The 21,887-nt window shown below is 38.1% G+C and overlaps 1 protein-coding gene across 2 annotated transcripts in view; it reads left to right on the forward strand.

Annotated features, from left to right (window-relative positions):
* Positions 1-5,558: 5,558 nt before the first annotated feature.
* mrpl23 (mitochondrial ribosomal protein L23) overlaps positions 5,559-21,887 on the forward strand; it is a 95,613-nt gene continuing 79,284 nt past the window's right edge. The window contains exons 1-2 of one of the 2 annotated variants that reach the window (XM_088006355.1): positions 5,559-5,718; positions 6,875-6,997. In XM_088006355.1, the coding sequence (XP_087862481.1) occupies positions 5,699-5,718; positions 6,875-6,997 (143 nt within the window). In that variant the 5' untranslated portion in view covers positions 5,559-5,698. The remainder of the gene's footprint in view (positions 5,719-6,874; positions 6,998-21,887) is intronic. The other variant, XM_015002889.2, reaches the window with a different exon arrangement.

Below are 21,887 nucleotides of genomic sequence, written 5' to 3' on the forward strand. Positions count from 1 at the left end.
CTCCTTTCAGAGAAGAGTTACTGTAAATTCAGTGATGTGTTGCAAGTGTTTTGGTTTCTTTCAACAAAAGCATTTTTACCATCTGTCAGAAGAAACTGAACTTAACTCCACTGGAGTGTAAAACAGTGGCAAACTGGAATGTGCGTACAGACCTAAATGAAATGTACTATTTGCATCTAAAACTGTCTTTCAGATGGGACTGGATTGAATTGATTTTTATATTTCTGTATATACATTTTTTGTCATGTAAAGTGCCTTGCAGTCGCACCTGTGAATTGGCACTATATAAATAGACTGAACTGAAATGGAAACTGAAGAATGATGTTTAAGAGTTCTCAAGGGTAGCGAGAGATTTGATTCTTCAGAACTGGCATTAAGAGTCCGTTTTTATTGTTTCTGAAATTATAAACTTAGGGAAACAAAACCGGTTCATCATGATGAGTCAAAGTTCGTGTAACTATGCACAGCTGTTATGCATATCCATATTCCTAAGTCTAGCTTGATCAAACCTGAGCTATTTCATTCCATGTCGGTGTCATTATGTTTCTTTCAAGATTGTTCTTCGTGTATCATTTTAATGACTACCAGCATGTCATCTGGTGTGAAGAAAAAGAGTGACACAGGAGAAGCCATAACATTAACAATCATTTCAGATTGAGGCCTTCAGTGGTACTGTCCACCAGATATCTTAAGAGTGTCGCCTGACATACCTTACAGATCAGTTGCCCTGTCCCTGTTTATGCATTTCAACCCCCCGATCCATCACATAACTCTGGCAGCAACGGAGACACTGGATAAGGCTGTGGGCATCCATGCAAGCACTTCTTCACTATCTATCTAAAAACAATCCTCCTCAGGCTGTTGGTGATTTCTTTTTTAAAGAAATGGTAAAAACGTCTTCAAATTTGTGTCGCGCGTTGATAATGTAGAGAAATTTAAAAAAAGAAAGATTTTTTTTTTGTTGCTTTTAACAAGAAACAAAAGTGATTTTATTTTCACTAAGTTTGTTCATCACGAGAAAGCACCACAGTCAGTGGCCTCCTTTGTCATATGATGATGACTGGACCACAGAGAATGGATGTAGTTAGTGTTCAGTACCCTTTGTGTCTTATTTAAACTGCTTTTTGCCTCAAAACAGCCTGTTGGATTTCAGCAAATCAAATCTTGCACATGCACAGTACCTGCATGTGACTAAGTCTTTGTGAGTCTGTGACCGCTCGTGTTGCATTTGTACTAATCCTCAAGTTCACCAAAGGTCCTGTGGCAGCCATGCTCCTGGGTCAGAGGTCGAGCTTATGACTTCAACGGAACATCCGCGGGGAAAGGTCTAAATTTAAACGCCATCCAGATTGCCCTGGCAGCTATTATTAGTTGGAGTATTGCTGCGTGGCATGCAGACCCTCGCTTTGACTATATGAACACAGGGCATGAAAAAAAAAAAAAAAAAGAGAAGAATCTGACTGGAGCTGGCCACTACCTCAGACCGCCCATTTGGTGATGGCAAGGAGGCAAGAGTTTAATTAAGAGCGGTGTGAACAGACTAATGGTTTATGTTTTGTAGGTCAAAGTGGATTGACCCACTTATTTAGATTACAGGAAGCTGCAAGCTACTATAATACTGAAATGAAATTCTTGGAATTAATTTGATGGCAACAGTGATGGTAATCTTCAACTATGAGTGCAGGAACAATCCTGACATGCTATGTTAATTTAAAGACAGGGGGGGGGGGGAGAACAAGAGGCCTATGTTATTGCTCTACAGCTACAAAAAAAATGTATCTATAATAATTATTTTAATTTATAGGCCAAACACCCTGCTCTGGGTTTATAAATTACAGTTAAAAAAGTGCTAAGTTTTATCAAAGTAGTTTTGATAAATAAACTCGCGTATTGGTAAAACTAGCATATTGACATTTACCCAATAAAACATAAGTCTTGATTTACGGAAATGGTGTATTTTTTATAGTTTCAAAGTGAGTGTTTTTTATTGACATAAAATACAACACTGCGTGTAATTAAAAAGTGCATCGGTAGGGAACTGCTGAACTTTAATAACATTTACTGACAGTATTTGAAATGGTAAATTATGATTTTAAATATGAACCTTTGTGTATAGACATTCTGTTCCTAGTTTAATTCAACCATAAACATGTTTTCTAAGTTAATGTTTTGTTTACAGTGCAGGCTTAATATTTGTATCACAACATCATGCTAAGAGATGATGTGTGTCGTGTAACCGACACACAACTTCATTATTGTGTCGCCACATGACCATAGCAAACTACAGTCGCTGAGTCTGCCTCCAATATCGATTATTGGATGGGTTTCCTCACTCCTAATGCAGAGGAAATGGATGGGGCTCATTATTATTGGTCCCAATAGAGCAAGGGACACTCACCTAGTACTTATTATGTTTCTTGCTTTCAAAGTAGTTTCTATGTGACTCTTTTCTCACAGACCATTTTGAATTACAATACATGAAAATAGCACACCACAAATATTATTGTCATGAGGTAGGTTGTGTAGATGGACTGATCTAATCACAGAAAGAGACTAAAGAACACAGAACAATGAAACCTCGAGAACAGCTCAAAACAACCCAGGCCATAACAATTATGAGGTTCCAGCCACGAGAAAAATAAACGTTGCACATAATAAAAAGTGTATAGTCTTGGCTGTGTTGTGATTTTTAGTTATTAGTTACAATATACTTTATTATAAACAGAACATAAGTTTTGATAAAGAATAATCAATCTTTTTTTTTTTTCTTACTTACTTTTAATTTACAATATCATTTTCAAATCCTTTAGTCTAGTCACAGCACAACTTGTGCCATGCACAACTATTTGCTTCGGCTGACGAACTTTTCCGTCTTCATGTCTGGATCTTCAATTTACTGCTACCATTTTTTTCCCTCTCTTGGATATTCAATACCGACAACTTCTCCTCTGACTGCCTGAGCGTTAGAGGGGGAAAGTTTCCATGCGGCCTTCATGCGGGACAATCCCACTGTTCCCCCTGTTCACCTCTGCAGCTAGTGCGCTCACTTCCTTACCAGAACTTTTTCCCTCTTTGGGCTGTTGCTGAAACACTTTTCCTCTGCCCCAGACCTGAACCTTCAATATTTTTCTCTTTCTGCTTCTATCTCTCTTTTGCAGACATGCAGATCAAACTGTTGTGTGAGTTAAATGTAGTTTAAGTTTTGTTTTGTTTTGTTTTTTTAAGAAAAAGATCATTGCAATGCTCTCAATTAAGAGAAAACAAGTCATTTTGCTACTGCTGCTCAGGGTTAATTTGATTATGTCAGAGGCTGCTTGCATATTTCAGAGTTAAGGGTATGTGTTGCAAATTAAGCATGTGTCAGTAAAAATACCACACAAAGCCAAGTCATTTATCAGAGTCCAATTACTGCAAAACTAATATAAAATACACAAAGGAATGGGATCAGTTAAGTTACTCCACAGCAAGCTATCAAGCAGTTTTTGAAGAAACCACAAAATTGTTCTGAATAAAGTTTTTAATCTCTCTGTACTCAAAAAGTTAGAAAGTTAGATGATATAATTTGTTTATTTGTTTATTTAAGGATCCCTGTCGGTCTCTTCCACAATAGGAACTATTCATCCTGGAGTTCACACAATAAAATCATACTTTTACAAACATTACAAAAAGACGTTAGTGTTTATGACACTCAAAGGAAGAGTGAACTGCAGAAAAAGTTAGATATACACAATAGGCATTTATGATTATGCCTGTGATCCTCAAAAACCTGACTTGATGCTGACTGGGCCATTGCTGCCAGCAGACACTCATACTGAGGTACTGAAGCCACTTCTACTCACCAGTAAACTCCTGATTTCAGGCCAAGTGAAAGGAAAGTGCTGTAAATCTCACATGGAACAACTGTGGACTTACAAAACACAAATTGAAGTGGATTTGCAAGTTTTAAGTCAAAACATAGCTTTTGAAGTATGTCTCCCCACCTTTAGTACTAAAACACGCTCTCTCTGTCAGATGAATCGTTTCAAAGCCAAGCAAGCAAGAAAACATGAAACTGTGGAAAACTCTTTCTAAAGGAATTAAAGCTTTTTTTTCTTCTTTTTTTAAAAACAAAACTGCATTGATCATATTCTCATAGTGGGACAGAATACCTGTGATAACTGTTAAATATTACACCCACCTAATAATAAAAACCTGACTTCACTCCAGCAGCCTCATCTATCCACATACACTCACTCCACTCCAGCTTAAGTGGCGGAAGCTTCTCTCCAAAGCACATTGTTGACTGTCACTGTGGCCCATTTCCATCTAGGTCTGAACCGTTTGAGCCCAGGACTCGAGTTTCATTCATGGGGGTTTTAATCATATTCCTCCACAGCATCAAAGTTTCATGTGAGCTGAGAGAGGCTGGAGCAGAGATGGGACAAGCTCTCCCTCTGCTGCTGTAGCCTTGAGAAAAAGAACACACCAACAACCTGGACAAAAAAGGGTCGGATGTTCATTCCTCTGTGTAGGCCTAACACTTCCAAAAACTCTGTTTGTTTCCAAAAATAACGTGTCATGAGTTTTGCACGTGTTCATCCTACTGAGAATGAAAGAATGAAGACTAACTCTTTGTTTTGTTTTGTTTTACAAAAAAACCCAGAAAGTGTAAACTCAAATTGGAAAAGAAATCAAGAACATTGTGCTTCTGTTTTTAAATTTGAACAGTAATTCACTAATGTCCTCTTTGTCTTCAAATTTTACTTTGGTGTCTTTTATATAATTATAAAACACTTCATTGAGTTACATATTCTTATCAGCAGTAATTTTAACCTTTCCAAAAGCGCGATTTCTCTGTGTTACTCTTGAAAGAGCCATTTTGTTATGCCAACACAATTGCTACATAAACAATTGAAGCTCCAGTCTAAAGAAGTAAGCATTTACTTTGATGAGTAAAGGTGGTAATATAGATTCATAATGTGCTGCAGCATGGGGCAATGTAATTAATTGTACAGTGAAATATGTATTTTTGAAACAAAGAAAAATATTTAATAACATACTTCACTAGCAATATATTGAAAACAGGTTAAGTATGTATTCAGTAATCTATGCATTTATGATTTTTTAAAATTCATAGAATTAGGACAGCTTTGTTCTTTAATATGGACAATCAGTAGAGCTAATATTGCTGATTAGTCTCAAGTTTGCTTACTGTGCAGTCCAGCCAACAAGATTTGTTTCTGATTTGGAAACATCAGTTTGAATTATTTCATGGAACTATAAACACAGGAAATATTAAATTGTAATTTATTTTATTTTTATTTATTTATTTTTACATAATTGAAACATATAATGAAGTAAAATGTTAAAGTATAATTTTATCTGTCTTGTATTAGTTGAATTATTTACACATTTACACATATATTTCTTTCATATAATTAGTTTAATCTTGATGAGATTATTACATACCTACATATTCATTTAATTATTTTATCACAAATGCCACTTTTGGCTCTCTCAGTTTAGGAACCAAAAGACACGGCTCTTTTTTTGAACGAAGCCATATGATTCGGATCTCGGAAAAAAAGCCGGAATTCCCATCACTACAGCACTCTGCTCCCCCGGAAGCACATCTATTCACGTGTAGCATTTTTCAACCTTGAAAAACAACGTAGTAGAGTTGCTAGCATTTTATCTGTCTAATTATATTGCTACAGTGATGTCAGTAACAAAAATGGTGTAAGTAATAAGTGTTTATTTCTACTAAATAATCTGAGACCTCATTGCGTAATGGTAGTTACCATTTGTTTCAATTTTGTAATCTATCAATTACCTACGGTTGGGCTCTAACATTGTGCTAGCCCTTGTCTTATGTGTCCTCGTGTTGATTTTGGTTTTGATTAGTTGATGTAAAACTCTTTAAACGTGTTTTATTTTTTTACTTTTAACTGTAAACTGACTGCAAGAAAGTAGTTAGCATTAGCAAGCTAAGCTAAAAACAGTCAACACGGAGCTCTAATTGCTTAAAGTTGTACTTTAGAAGAATGTGTTTTCTCTTAATTACGTTAAGCATCGTTCCGAATTAGGTTCAGCTAACAGTGCGGATTTAAGAGACTCTTGTAGGCATATACTTTGAGAAGAGCGCTGTAATATTTAACATTATTTTCCGTAAATGTTAAAGATCACGTGGCTTTAGATAGGATAATCTTTAATGTCCAAATGCGGTTCTGCAGGGAAATATTTTACAATTTTTATCAGAGCTGCTAGTGATTTTGCTGCGTTCATGTCTTTGAACGAAAACACTCAACTCTGCTGCTGATATTTTTTTAAACGTCTGTAGATTTGTTTTAAAAAGCAATTATTAATAAATCTTCCAAAACCCAATAGCTTATATGTTTGCGGTACCTGAAAAGTATGCAAATGACTTTGCCTCGTATCAATTATTTTCATATGTTGACTATATGCTTGTGCCGCCCTGTCAGACATCATGAAATAAGGTCATAGCACCTAAATGTTTCTTTAATTAAGCATTTATACTCAGATTTAAGAATACTTTGTTAATCCCCCTCATAGAAATTCCCAACTTACAAACCTTGCAAAACCATAATTAACAGTTAATGATGCATAATCAGTTTCAAGTGAGCAATAATGTTTCTGAACACTGTGAAGATTAGCTTTACCATAGACACTGGCTATTGTTTGGATTGTAGGATTGTAGGAAACGATTACAAATGATCACATTTAGTTTTTGTTTAATTTAGACAGTTTAACATTAAACATTTGTAAATAATTTATTTCCATTTCTCCTCTTTAAAAAATAAGATGATTTTTTAAATATATACACAATTTTATTTTTAACATTTGAAAATATTTTATGGTTTCTTGTCTGTCTCAGCTACCCTCTCTACCAGTTGGGAAACCCCCAGCTGAGGATCTTCAGACCCAACTGGTTTCTGACTCTGGTGAGGCCGGGAAAGGAGCAACCTCCTGACACTGTCCAGTTTCGTATCCCAATGGAGTAAGTTTTTAGTACTAAAAATTAGAGATGTGCCGATCAGGTTTTTTCCTGCCGATACCGATACCGATCACCCATGAGGGCCGATCACAGATACCGATCACCGATACCGATCACATAATTATTATTTATTTATTTTTTTATCATAAACCCTAACGGTTACATTATGTGGAAAAAGGAACCATGAATTCACCTTAATTTAGACAAAAACTTGTTTTTAATAACTTTTTCCAAGAAGAAAACTAAACAAAACAGGCATTGTGCAAATTGTACTGCTATTGATAATACTATCTTTAACAGACTGATAACATATGAAGGCTCTGAAGAGGCTAAATAATACAAAGAGCCAAAATAAAACCTCTCAACATTGCCAAAAAGTTCAAGTATAAAACTTAACATTCAAAGGCAAAAACAGGATCCATTACAATAAACAATCCAGAGTTACTGAATGAAAACTTCCTGATAGCATGGCGGCTAGCTGATTACTGCTAGCTCTGATTGGCTGTTTCTGACTGAGCGGAGTAATTATGCAGAACAGGGAGGAGATCGATTATTTTTTTAGAGATTATCTGTCTCATGTTAGGACAGCAAAGTTTTAGTACGTATGTAAAATTTATTTTTTTTAGGTTAGATGCTGCAGCTTTAAGCAGAGGTTCGGTGTGAGAGTCACTACCAGGTGGAGCAGAAGCGAAGCTCCGTCTGTGAAATATTACTACCTGTAGCAGCGGTTCAACAGGAGAGCAGAACCAGCGTCTTACATCGCAGCTCGAAGACTTAAATAATTTTCCAGGTTATTTGTTTAGCCTTCTGACCGTCATGCTAATCCGGGTGAGTGTTTGTAGCTGTGCGCTGCTTTACCTGCTGTCTGATCCTCCGTATGTCTTTTTTACTGCAGTGAGCCTCGATGTAGCCAAACTCCGTCAAGTATGGCATTGTTTTTATGCCGTATTAGATTCGTTGTGTTGATGCATTTTGACCTGCTTCACCCCAAGTGCTTTAATTTTCCGCCGCAACACGCAAACTTCCCCATTCACTCAGTGCGTTATAGTTCCACATCGCTTAGGATTTGTTGCTGCGCGTTTGCGCAGTGTGAAGGAAAAAGGAGACCAGCTGCACAGGCAGGCTGCGAAATGAGATGATCGGTATCGGCAACAAGAGCCAATGATCGCCGATCACCGATCATGCACTTTTTCACGGAAATCGGTCCGATTATGATCGGTGACCGATCGATCGGCACACCTCTACTAAAAATACTGTCTCATTGTATCATGAGGTTTTTGGATAATCATGCACCATTATATTGACTGTTGTATAGCTTAGTAAAAAGCTTTTTTTTTTTTTAAGTACAAATAGCAAACTTTTGAGGTGACAGAATGTAAAATTCTTACTGTACTCAGTTTTCAAAAAACAAGATCACAAGAAGGAATTACGCAAATCACCCCTTTGAATCTGTTCTTTGGAGATTATAAAATGTCAAGTGAAAGGTTTCTTTGTGTGGCTCTTGTTAGTCTAAGTTGATCCCCTCTGTGTATTTTATATATATCTCGCCCGGAACGTTAACTGGAGATAGGGACCAGCAACCCTCCCGACCCCACTAAGGGACAAGGGTGTAAAGAAGATGGATGGATGGATGGATATGTATATATAGACTTGAATGTTATAATGTTAAATGTTTTGATGAAGTTTTGAGTCTACATATTATAGCCTCTTTAATTTGAAACATGAGTGATTGTTGCCTTATTACTTACATTTATTGATTTATTTCACTGTCACTGCTGTCCATTTGGCTAACATGCAAGCATTTTGAGGGTGACAGTTGGGGTGTTAAATAAAATGTGAATTTAACTGTACTGGCCACCAGATGGCATGATTGCATCAAGAATAGAAAACAAAGTCAAGAGTGAACTGTATGTACTGTACAAATCTTAAATATTTGAGCACAACAGTTTCAGTGATGTCATTTGAAAGGCTCGTCTTGTACAAATCTTAAATATCTGAGCACAGCAGTTGCAAGGCGAGCAAATATAGGTGATGATTTTCAAAGTGCTTTTCTTTAGCGAGATTGTGGGAGCTTAGAGGAAGTTGTTGACAGCAAGATGTCAAACATCAATCACCACCAGAGGAGCCAATACTAACACCTCTGAGAAAAAGAAAAATGTTCTTGAACGTTCTCCAAATGTCATATCTAATGCAGTATGCTAAATGTTTTACCACAAGACCACTTCCAGGGTTTAGCATTATATTGCTCCTGTGATGAATTTGTGTAAAAGTCCAACATATATAGTAATAAATGCATGCAGAGTTTTACTTTGATGGTTTTGGACAGGTCATATTCTGCAATGAAGCTCTTGCGCATGCCCTTACCAGTCATCCCAACTGCAGATGAGCAGAGTTTTGGGTACGTCTGTGAGCCAAGGTTACTGAGGCTTGTAGTGTTCCTCAGGCGAAGAGAGGCCCAGAACCCATGCTAAGGAGAAAAATTGAAGTTTGCAGCAGATCGTCTATGTGTCTCTGGTGGGGTTTAGACCATAATCTGTTCATCCAGGTGCTTGGCCTCCCACTCTGATTTTTGCCTCCTCTCTGCCAAACTCCTAGGGTGCTTATGTAATTGTGTGTATGTGTGTGTGCACGTGCACCGTTGTCAGTGTGGGCGAGTCAGTTAGTGAGAATGGTGTGCGTCTCTGTGTACACATGCACAAAAGTGGGTAAGTGCAGGGTGCGTGTGTGTTTTGAAAAGGGTGTGTAATGTTATTTTTCCTTCCAGTCTTTGATGCCTGCGAGAGGTACACAGCTGATTGATACGCTGCTGGGGCCTCATTGTGCGCTCAAAATGCTGTTATTTTTCTGTATTTATTCAAACATGTAGTATGAGTTCCCACGTTGAGAGACGATGACACAAACTAAATATCACTCCCACTCCCAGCTTATTGATGAGTGAGTCAGGGAGGCAGTGAAAGCTGTTGTAGGCGTGGAAGCGTGAGTACACTATTGAACTGAGCAGCTGTTAATGAGAGCTAGTGATGATTGTATCATGAAGCCAGTTGGTACTATAAGGCCATCTTCATTTTAATGACACCCCCCGGGGTTACAGCCCATCAAAGTATTCATAACCCCTTGAACGTCCGCACATTTTGCCACATTGCATTGGCAAACTTCGATATATTTTTCATTTGGAGTTTATCTGGTAGTCCATCACAAAATAGTAATGGATTATGAAGTAGAATGCGAAAGAATACCTTTGGCTATTGAGAAACGATTGCTTGCTGGAGGGGTGGACTGTGTTGAGGTTTTAAATTTTACCCAATCGCTAACGTTTGCCCGTGATGCATGCAATGTGCCACATTGATTGTGAAGGAAGGTAATTTATTCCTAAAGTTAATTTTATTTCAACTAACTGTACCAATTTCAACATTAAACCCCATCTACGTATGTTGTTTTTTCGTTCTGAAGTTGAAGGAGTGTGACTTATGGACAGTCTCATGATTTCTCTGCTTTGGTCTCTCAACAACATTTTTAAAAAATATTTCATGATCTACACCTGTTATTTCTGACCCCTATTTTGTACTGTGTTGACCTCCTCAGTTTATTTTGTTCAAAAAAAATTTTCTCCTCTAATTGTCAAGTGCTATTGTTAGTTTCTGCCCTTTTCTCTAATCTTTACTTTTTTCTGCTTTCTTAAATACTACATATCTAAGACCAATCTCTCTTGTTTGAAACACCTGGGCAGTTTTTGTTTCCTTTCAATTCTGGTTCTGCCTGTGGGAGGGTAGCATTTGTTCATCTTTATGATTGTTCTCGAGCCTTTTGTGCACTGTAAGTATTTCCTCTCTGCTCTAGGACATCATCAAATTTCCAGGTTTACACCCACATATACACACACTCACACCCCTCTTGTAATCTCACCTGGCAGTGGCCTTAGGCCATCGGAGTTGGAACACAATGCATCGCACGATGGCAATCGCCCACCATAAATGTTCCACTTAATCTCATTGTTGAAACCAGGTCATTGTTTGGGCTAATGATTTTTGAATACTGATTACCTAAATCCACTCTCTCTGTATGAGTGTAACAAGCTTTATAGAACTGTCTTTATATAAAAAGTTCAGTCGCCCCTCTGTTTGGTGTTTTGCTGAATGATTATAAGACCCAAATACTGAACAATAAATGTAATCCTTCACACGCTGCTCTTTTACTCTAATCTTCTCAACTGTCTCTTCTCTCACCTGAAGTCTCAGGTTCCCCGATGGCTTTCCTCCAAACAATACCTATTATGATCTTGATACTTAGTGTTGAGCAACTTCTGCACATCTATTGTTCTCCGCTGATGGGAGGGTAAAAGTAGAGAGTGTGCATATCTCAACCCTTGCCTGACAAAGGGTAAACCAACAACGAGGAGCGGCTTTCTTCTGCCTTTCATCTGCGCTGAGCACAACTCTCCTGTTTCTTTTGCACCACTAAGCCACTTTGATACGATGCACATCATAAGTGCACATGTGCTGCGTGTAGCTTTGTTTATACAGTCGCATTGGAAAATTAGGTCACTCCATGTGGTTCTCAAACATCTTTGGAGACAATTATTGTGAAAATTTGCAATACAAAAGAAAATGATTATTGTAGCTAAACAATTACAGGAGAAGAGGGAAAGACGGCTTAAAAATTTCTTGTCATACGTAACTAAAAAAACACAATGTGCAATATTTTGCAGAATAAGGTGTGCCCTATTTAAACCTCAGTATATAGTCTTTTGTGCTTCCGACTGGGCAAGGTGAAAACTTTTGCACTCTAAAGCTGCTTCTCCGTGGTCAGATTTCACTCGAGCTGGTTAATATCTGGTTCAGGTTGGTTTGGAGTGTGTTCGTTGGAGTCTATGCCGCTCTACTGTGGGTGTGAATATGGGTAGGAAAGTGGGAACTTGGGCACGCTCTGAACGCACGGGGGCTCTGGTCATTGCTCCGATGTTTTTATTTTTTTATTTTTTATTCTTTTTGCGGTGACACTCCACAATCGAGAATCTCGAGGTTCTGTTTTTTTTTATGGACTCACACATCTATTTCCGTTTTTCTTGCCGAAATTCATTGTTGGCCCAAACATAATAAAAAAAATTACAATAATTTAAATTAAGTGAATTTATTTAATTTCCTTTTGGGAACAATAAAGTACTCGGATTAGTTGCATAGTTTGCTCTACGTACAAATCTACCTGTATTGTGACAATTTTTTATTTATTTTTTTAAATTTGTAACCTTTTTGGATTTAGGTAATGCAGTCAAAAGACATAAACAATAGCCAAACATGAGAGAAAGATTCCAGCAGACCAAAATGCACATCACACCAAACTAATATTATGTAAATCTAGTGTTTGACACTGGCTGATGTAAAAAAAGCTGACGATGAATGGTTTTAACCTGCTCCCGTGGATGAGCCGCTTAAGAAAACTCTGAAATTTGCCAGACAAACACCACGACTTCTTCAATCACTTTTGGACAGATGAGTCTAAAATTGAATTATTTATGCACCAAAACAGAATGCATGCTTGAGCGTTCTGTTTTGAGGTTCATTTCCAGGAAATGAACCTACTAGATGTGAAGTGTGGAAATGAAGGTGGGCACATTTGACGTTGCTAGCTCACAATTATAAAATTCATCCAGAAAATAAATTCTTTGGCTAACACAAGGTTAGTTTTTTTTTTCTTTCTTTCTTGCCACCACTTAAATCACATTCATCAGAGATTAATTTAAAAAAGTAGGCAGTGGTGTGTCAAGATTTCTTAATAAAGAACTCGTTACTTTTTTCACATTTATATAATGTGTTAAGGGAGGTCATGTATTGAGACACAAGATAACGTTTTGTATTTAAACATCGTCTTGGTTTGGAAAAAGAGTCCCTGTTGAGTTTGTCCTGAGCTTGGCATGTATCATCTATCATGATGGTATTTTCCATTAGCCTTATTGCACAATTTTTCTGTATTAGCTCACCTAAGAACAATTTAGTTTATGAATTCTGTCAACAAATTAATATCTGTGTCAACTTAAGCACTGTTTGGCTGTCACTTATTTGATAAACGGTTTTCTTGGGCAACGTGAGCCTCATGGTATGAGATTCTTCCAGAATGCAGTAAGTGCCTGTCGTCTGCAGCTTTGCAACACCTCCATTTGTTACGATGTCCTCCTCCCTGTCTTTCCCAGGGAATTCTTATATTTCATTCACCAACCAGTAAAGCACTATAAAAAGCCTCAAAGTAGATTTAACCAAACTTGTATCAAACAAGGAGCCACATAAAAAGCCGTCCAGTGGTTTGCCAAGTCAACTTGCTAAAACAGGCAGCCTTTCTTAAAAGGAATCGTGGTAGCCACAAGAGTCATGAGGGTTTCTGAATCATCCCAGTGCCAAGGAAAGTTCATGTGGAAGTAAGGAAAGGAAAACATGACATGAGGAAACCTCCATTCCTTGTTTCATATTTTTGCTCAGTTCTTTAAAAAAAAAAAAACTAATTAATTATTCCTGAATAAAACAATCAACACAGAGCTCAAACCAGGCCACACAATGGTCCAGGCCACTGCAAGAGTTTAATATTGGTCCATGTGTCGTTTTTGTCAGAGCAGTATTTGGTGCCAGGGGTTCAGTTCCTCTGTTTTGAGTTTGTGTACCTCAAACAATGACAGCAGTGTCAAATTAGTTGATTTAATTGAGTTATTGCAATGCTCAGGAGAGAACATCCAAGGACATGGTGTGTGTGTACGTGCGTTTTTTGTGAGCTATCAACTATTTAAATGAGAGCGTGCTTGTACGTGAGTTTTGTTGGGTTTGTCTAATAATTAATTTCAGGCTGTTTCTCCTGGTTTTACAGAGGTATTTTCTTAATGAAAAACTAGGTTAACATGATAAACTTGTTTAATTTAGGGAAAGAGTTGCGTATGCTTGTTGGACAGGGATGAACGAAATAAAATTAGAATAATTTGTCTTACCTAGCATGCTCTTATTAAGAGTTTGGATTAATTTATACCTCATATTTGACTCTACTACCAACTATCACAGCTGTCGCACATTTTGTCTATGGGGGTCAACACTGTCCCCTATCAGTGCAGCATCGTACTGTCTGCTTCACCCTGTGTACATTACTGCTGATTTATGGCCGATCAAAGAGATCAAATATGTCGCGCAGAGTTATTAAATATTTTCGGAAGACTGCAACATTAACATGCTGTACATGATGTCATCAAACATGTACATTACCGATATTAAGACAACCAGCAATGGGCACGGGGCCAACTGTCTGAAAAGAAATATTGGCGTTGAAACGCCAAAAATATTAACACTGACTGAAATAAATATATTAGGGCTGTTGTAAACGAATATTTTAGTAATCGAGTAATCTATCGATTATTCTTACGATTAATCGAGTAATCGGATAAAAAAAATTACAAAATGAAATATTGGTAAATCTGGCATAATACCGGTGTTACTATCAGATATCAATATCAGTCCAATTTTTCATATTTGAGCATCCCTAACAGTTGCTTTTTTGTAGTTTAGAAAACTAACCTGTAACAATAATAGCTCACTTTCTAAGTTAACCAGAAGAAAAGTTATAGAAAAATCTGAAATTATATTGAATTTAATAACAAAGAGGCAGGCTAACAAATATGCTTATAAAAAATGTCTACAATCCAGCTTTTAGTTTAATCTTCAGTGAGTTTAATAGATTAATTAAACTCACCTTGCCACCTAACCTGTCACGCTTTGGGTTTGAAAATACGGGAAATGCCGCCTGGAGTGGGAGGAGAGGGCGAATGAACGAACGTAAGATGGGGTGGAGGGGAGGAAATAGACCAGCGGACTGACGAACTGTTAGACCGGGGGACGAACACGGGGGGAAGCAATACGGGATATTTACGACACCTTCACTGGTCACACTCAGAAACTCATCTACCAGCCATGTACGATGCGCTCCGCCACCCGTTTCTTCAGACCGGGATATGAAATTTATTGTGCGGTTCGTCGGTAAAACTACATTTACACGGTAAGCATCAGCTACTCAGCCGCCCGCCCTGTTCAGGCTATCCGCTCACCTCAGCGCTCTTCCCGCCGTTCGCTTTCAACCAGCAGCCCCGGAGGAGAAATGCTGCCGTACTCCAGGCATTCCCCCAGTCATTTTAAGGATGCTTATTGGTTCCCCAAAAACGATAAAAAGTCGGGCATTATCATCAATCAATTAAATCCCCACGGGCCAATCTTGAAGATTGGACTTTATGCCGCTGAGACTTAGCTTTTGTCAACAACTCAGAGGCGGAAGTGAGAGCTCCGCGCAACGCAAATGAAGTCCCGGCCGGAACACGGTGCGCTAACTAATAAAACATAAATTAACGAAGCTTCGAGGCAGGTAAATTTTCCTCGAGGAATTTTAGTAATCGAGGTACTCGAATCATTCGAGGAATCGTTTCAGCCCTAAAATATATTGAAAAGTTTTCCATTGAAAAAACAATGACAGTGAAAAAGATTAAACCCTAAATCAACTACAAGTTGTATTAAATGAAATTCTGAAACAACTGACTTACAACCAAGTTTTGACACAGAGTTTTATTTCCGCTGACGCTGTTTATCAGTTGCTTGCTAATAGACCTAGAAATGCCTATGGGTCCACTATCGCTCACACTTTTTTAAATTCTTCTGTTTGAGCTTATTATGACGTATGTAGAACATTCTTGAACAGTTTTTTAGGACGCTGACAATAATTATCAGCTTTAAATGTCAACATGTTCAGTCAGCCCAGGCTGCCAATCATAGTGATCTTAAAAAAAAAAACCAAACAAACAAGGGATACAGCTTGCCACTGCTTGTGGGTTCATCAGATTTACATGCTGCTTCATATTTGTACTCTCATTTGACCAGTGTTGGGCGCTAAGTTGATCACACTAAAGGGGTCTGGCATTCACATAGTCACACCTCAGAGTGAGCTCATCGTTTTCAAAATATGAATCACCACGCTGACCAATAATTCCACCCAATTGGAGGTAGACACCAGATCGTCATTGTTTCACACAATATTTATTCGACTGCCCACTCACCATCTGCCAAACCAATTGTGTTGTTGCTTACTGTATGAAAGGGTTTACATCAGTTTGCCTCCTCTGTGTCTTCAAACGGGTTATTTTAGGTCAAACTTGCAGTTTAAAAGGGAATTCCTATGCAAACTTGAAATGTATAGAATTTTTTTTATCATTATCAAAGTCTAAAGTGAAAAAAGGAAGAAAAAAAAACACTTTCTTGTTGCTTTTAGTTCTAGAGAAAGAATTGTGCAGGTCTTACATTGATTAATATGTATTTTAGTTTTGGTTAGCCACACCAAGCCTTGATTTGAACATTTCAGCCATCAATGATTTGACCTTTGACTTATTGACTGAATCCACACAAATTTATTAAAGACTAAAACCAAGTCTAAGGCTGCAGTTCTTGGGGGTTCCAAGAAAGATATCAAAAAAGGATCCAAAGTTCATAAATGGGTCTTTAAATGAGGTTCATTCATGATGGGACACTCCAGCCCTGATTTAGCAGTAACATGGCCCATGTACCACACTCTTAAGTTTCACCATTTTGATTCTTTTAAATTTATTTTGAAACTACTGAATATGGCATATACTTCTACTCTGTTGTTCAGAATGTTATAAAAATGACAGGGGAAAAAAATCTAGAAAGTGTAGTCTGAAAAAATATTGGAATCTTGAAATGAAAAGTGTGCAGTTGTATTTTTGCTAATAACTGTTTAAGGCAAGAAAAGCAAAAAAATAAGCTTTTTTTTGGTACATTTTGTCCAAAAATATAATAGTGCAAAGGCACTTATGGATAAAATTACTATGCAGTATTTGTTGGCAATAGTGCGTCACTGAATGTCATTTAAAATTAATCAGAGCTGCCCCTGCCCTCTGTTTCACTTCTGAGTTTCTAACTGTGGCCTTTCACCTACTTCTCTCGTGCTTTTGGAGCACAGGTGTACATGAACCACATTAAACTGTTGTAAATGATACTCATAATCCTCTCGGGTTAGCATGAGTTAGCAGACATTTAAAAATAGGAAATATCTAAGGGCATGTAGATTAATGCTGATGAAGGGTTGCATTTAAAGCAGCTGATAGAGATGTATGGTCTAACCTGTAAATTGACATATTGGCTGTGTTTAAGCAACTGTTTTAGTGAGGTAGAGTCCAAGTTGTTTTTCTTTTCCTTTGTGCACACAGTCATAAATATCTCCCATTTACACTTTTTCTCAAATGATGGAACAGAATGAGTTTTAAAAAATGATTTTTGTCATCAAGTCCTAAGCTTGCTTGGCAACAACAGACCAAAATTGAACCTTAACACTGGTTTACGTCACCTGATTCCCTTCTAGGTTTTGTGCCTGGAGTTCTTTCATCGTCTCAGTCGAGGAATCTTTCTAGCATTTGCGTTTGCTTATAAATATATACCAGTTGGTGTGGAACGATGCCTTCGGCCTCAGCAGTTGCTCGAGACTGGTTTTTATTCTTAAGAGGCAGAAGTGTGAAAGGTTAGCTTATGGAGTCGGGTGGATGTTTATACTGGGACGATGATCAGATGTTGCCTGCATTATTTTTAGGGACACCACACCCTTTGTCTAAGTTTAGCCTTGTTTATGTACAGTTGCAACTTGACATTTTCTCCTCAACTTTCAGCCCAGGGCTTTTTCCAGACTATATTCCAGTTTGTAGCCAATATGGGAGGCTTAAATTGATTGAGGTTTGTGAGGAAAAAGGTTTTTTCTGATACAACATTGCGTGTTGTAATCATATACACGAATTAGAATACATAGTAGCAATGAGCAATATGGACTTGAAGTTTTATCATGATACTTTGCAGTATTTCTTGCAATGAGGATGAAGAGCAACATAAAGAGCTTTTAAAAAACTCCATTAATAATTTGTCACTGGCAACAGCCAGTCTTGCAAACCAAATGTTGGTGAAAAACAAAGTCCAAAAATAATTTACTTTTTTAATTTAGTTAGATTACGTATAAAGATTCTACCTTGCAAACCTGCAGATCAGAAGTTGAACAACGGCTAGTTAACTGATGTTGAGGAAATGCACCCAGACTCTCTTGTCATTGTTCTTGGCGATTTTTACAGTGCAAATCTTTCCAATGTACTTCCAAAATACAGATAGCACATATTGTACCCCAACAGCGATTTATAAACACACTGGACTACTGCAACACAGCTTTGAAAGATGCATATCAGGCTGTCACCAGGGCCAATTTGGGACTTTCTGATCATGGCCTGCTTCATCTCATTCCAACCTATAGGCAGAAACTAAGGACCTCTAATCCTGTTGTCAGGAAGTTGATGGAGCAGTCTAAGCAAATGATATAGGCTTGTTTTGACCGCATCTATTGAAGTGTTTCTGAAGCTTCAACCACAGACCTGAATGGGATTGCTGAAACTGTCCATTCTGACAAACCACCTTAACAGCTTCTGCTGCAGGTTTGGAAGGCAGCCATTCATACCTCCTACCAACTCATCCACATATCACTCTGACACAGGACCTCTCCTTACACCAACCACTCTACTTTCCTCAGACCCCCTACCTGGACTTAAGGTCTCTGATGAAGAAGTGAATAGGCTCTTTTAACATCAGAAGACTAAGAAAGGGACATGAGACCTACCTACTTAACACCTGCATGGTCTCTGGCATACAGGCAGCATGTAATGACATGGTGCTGTTTGTACGCAGGAGTCCACCTCTAAACTGTACGTTAGAACGCATCAGACAGTAGAAACAATCCTTGATATAAAAGTAATTGAGCTAAAACAGCCAGTCAGGTCACTGGGGTGGAACTGTCTTAACTGGTCTCCGAAGGCGCGTCTTCGTATTTTTGTATTTTTCTAAAGTATTTAATTTCTTCTTTGTGGCTTTGGTTTCTGATGATTATGTTGAGATGTTGAGGTGATTTTATGCAATTGATTGTTTGAATAAAATTCTGGTTGATTGTGAAGTTGAACAGTGACTGTTTGTCTTTATGGTTTCACTTTTACACACAACATTAATGGACTTGGGGAGACGAGATAACAACGAGCAACAGGCAGCAAATATCTCGTTTCCCAACAGTGTCCATAGAGACAGGAAGTGGCTCATCTGGTCCACTGGTGCTGTCAGAACCACCTGCACTCAACTTGCTTAAGCCTGTATGACCATTGATTTCCATTAAACCCCTTTCTCAACAACACTACAACTTCTGTGCCTCCCTTATGGTTCATAGGAGCTATCCTTTCTTGGGTGCTGAGATATTTCTGAGACATAGACACTGTTCAGAAATAGGCACAGCAGAGACTTTCACTTCTTGTGACAAAAAGTACAACCCACCACAGGAGCTGCTAGTCTTTTACACTGCCGTTATTCAGTCTGTTCTGTGTTCATCCATCACTGTGGCTTGGCTCATCCACAAAATGGGACGGGTCCAAATTGCAGTGAACATTTAGATATGTAGAGAGGATCATTGAGTCTGAGCTTCCCTCCATCCAGGAGTTGTAAAGGTCTAGGGTTAGGAAAAGCTAAAATCTCTGCACCCAAAGTCAATTTCCTTGTTTGTGTTCACAAACTTGGCAAACAAACATGATTCTGATGACTTATTCCGATCATAGTAACTATTTTTTCCAAAACACAATAAACTATATGCTACTGTTAATACCCAGGGAAATAACATTAATTTGTGCTTTCTAAGTGGATGTACACTGATTAAACAAACTGAGTTTTACTGAAACAGTGACTGGAACAACTTTTATGTTTTATTTCAGCAGTCTTCAGTCAATATTTCTGAGTACTACAAAAGGTTTCTCAGCTAAAAGGGGCTTAAAATTACTGTATTTTCTGCACTATAAGGCTCACCGGATTATAAGGTGCACCTTCAATGAATGGCCCATTTTAAAACTTTTCATATATAAGGCGCACCACATTATAAGGCACATAGAATAGACGCTACAGTAGAAGCTGGAGTTACGTTATGCATCCACTAGATGGAGCTGCACTAAAAGGGAATGTCAACAAAACAGTCCGACTCCGGTCGGCGAGGAGAGCCTTCCGCGACTGGGCTGGGGCGTGGCCGGACGATGGCCACCCTTCTCCGTTCGCCAGCATGTTCGTGGAGAACGTGGTGATAAATGACCTGCAGACGACCTGATTATAGATGGTCGGTAGGTAGATAGGTCAGTCAAACTTTATTAATAGATTACAAACCAGTGTTCTGACAACTATCCCAGCATGCACCACGCGCTTCTTCTTCTACGGGCGAAAATGAAGTCGGCGGCTGCTTACCGTAGTTGCTAGACCTGTTGTGGCTCAATATTGGTCCATATATAAGGCGTACAGGATTATAAGGCGCACTGTCGGCTTTTGAGGAAATTGAAGGTTTTTAGGTGCGCCTTATAGTGCGGAAAATACGGTAGTTCTTATCTAAATTGACTATTAAGATAAATGTGTTCATCTTGTGCCAAATTTGGTGATGAAAATGGGGAGGGGGAAAATTTGCATCTTTTCTAACAAATTAGTTTGTAGACCTTCTCTTTGACCACAACTATGATGTGCTGTTCTAAAATTCAACTTTTACTAAGTTTAACTGACTATGTTGGGGCCTCTTAGTTTGTTTTTATAACTCCTTGGTCTTGTCATCACAGGGAATAATTGTTTAACTCTACGACTATATACCTGAATGTTTGGGGTAGTTGTCTTGCTATATATGGGTTTAATGTAACCTTCTATATACGTTAGGAGAGAGGGAACATCTGCCTGGAAATCATCATCTGTTAACAGCTAGTTTTGATTTACATCTGGACATTTAATCCATTTCAAGGAAAACACAAATGTTTGAGTTCCATGTATCATCTTCCTCATGTCTGCTTTCATTTCAATTCATGCTTTTTCTCACATGGACTAACACTTTATATTTTACAGACAGTAAAGAAAGGCATTCCCAACCTGGAGGAAGTTTCTTGCTTGTAAAAAATATGTTTATGTCTGCAAATAGTTTTGTTTATATGTTAAGAATAAATGCTTTTAGCTTTGCTCTCCAAGGAATGAATGGGGGAGGGATCACATTTTCCCCTTCTTTCTTTGAGAGAAGATGCAAAACTTTTTCCAAAAAATCTTGTTAGCTGGCAGCTATTTAAAATGATGTTTCTTGATGGGTTTTTTTTTTCTCAGTTCCTGAGCTATGTCAAGTACCTATTCATTAACTACAAGCATAGTAAAAGACATGACTGTGCCAAGACCTCATCTATACCATCTGTTGGTTTGTGGTGACTGGATATCTGAAGTGTTAAAAGCACTGCTTATTTAGAAAACGTTCTTCTCATTAATCAGGATCAGTGCTCGTCCTGCTAATGATCCACATGAGACTCAACAGACCTCAAGCTACTTCCCTCTCCTCCAGTTCCCCGACCCTGCTTTCTAGGAAAACCCACCTCTCTAAGCAATTACTCTTTCCAGCTCTCATGGACTCAAGTACCCCTGGTCACTCCGCTCTGCTTTGCTTCCCTCTGGCACACTCTCTGTGAGACGGTGGTTATTGGGAGAGGTGGGTGCAAATGGAGCAGAAAGGCTCATCTGCGTGTTACATCTTGGGATCCTTCGTTCTAAATTGGCATAGGAAAAAAAAAGTTTCAATGAGTACTCTCCTGCAAGCATCTGCATATGCACCCTAAAAGACAAAACATAATAACCATCCACCTTCTATTTAGAAGATTTTGTGAATTTGGGCACAATAAAGCTTACACTGACAATATAGTCTGCTTATTGATAAGTTTTACAGACTTCAGCTTTTATGATTGTATCTGTAAGCAGATACAATCCTTGAAATTGTTGAGATTACTGGAGTTGGTTATGAACAAACTCAA

Source organism: Poecilia mexicana, unplaced genomic scaffold, assembly GCF_051168715.1.
Source record: "Poecilia mexicana isolate PSO_F unplaced genomic scaffold, ASM5116871v1 scaffold_6, whole genome shotgun sequence".
Taxonomy (NCBI): Eukaryota; Metazoa; Chordata; class Actinopteri; order Cyprinodontiformes; family Poeciliidae; genus Poecilia; species Poecilia mexicana.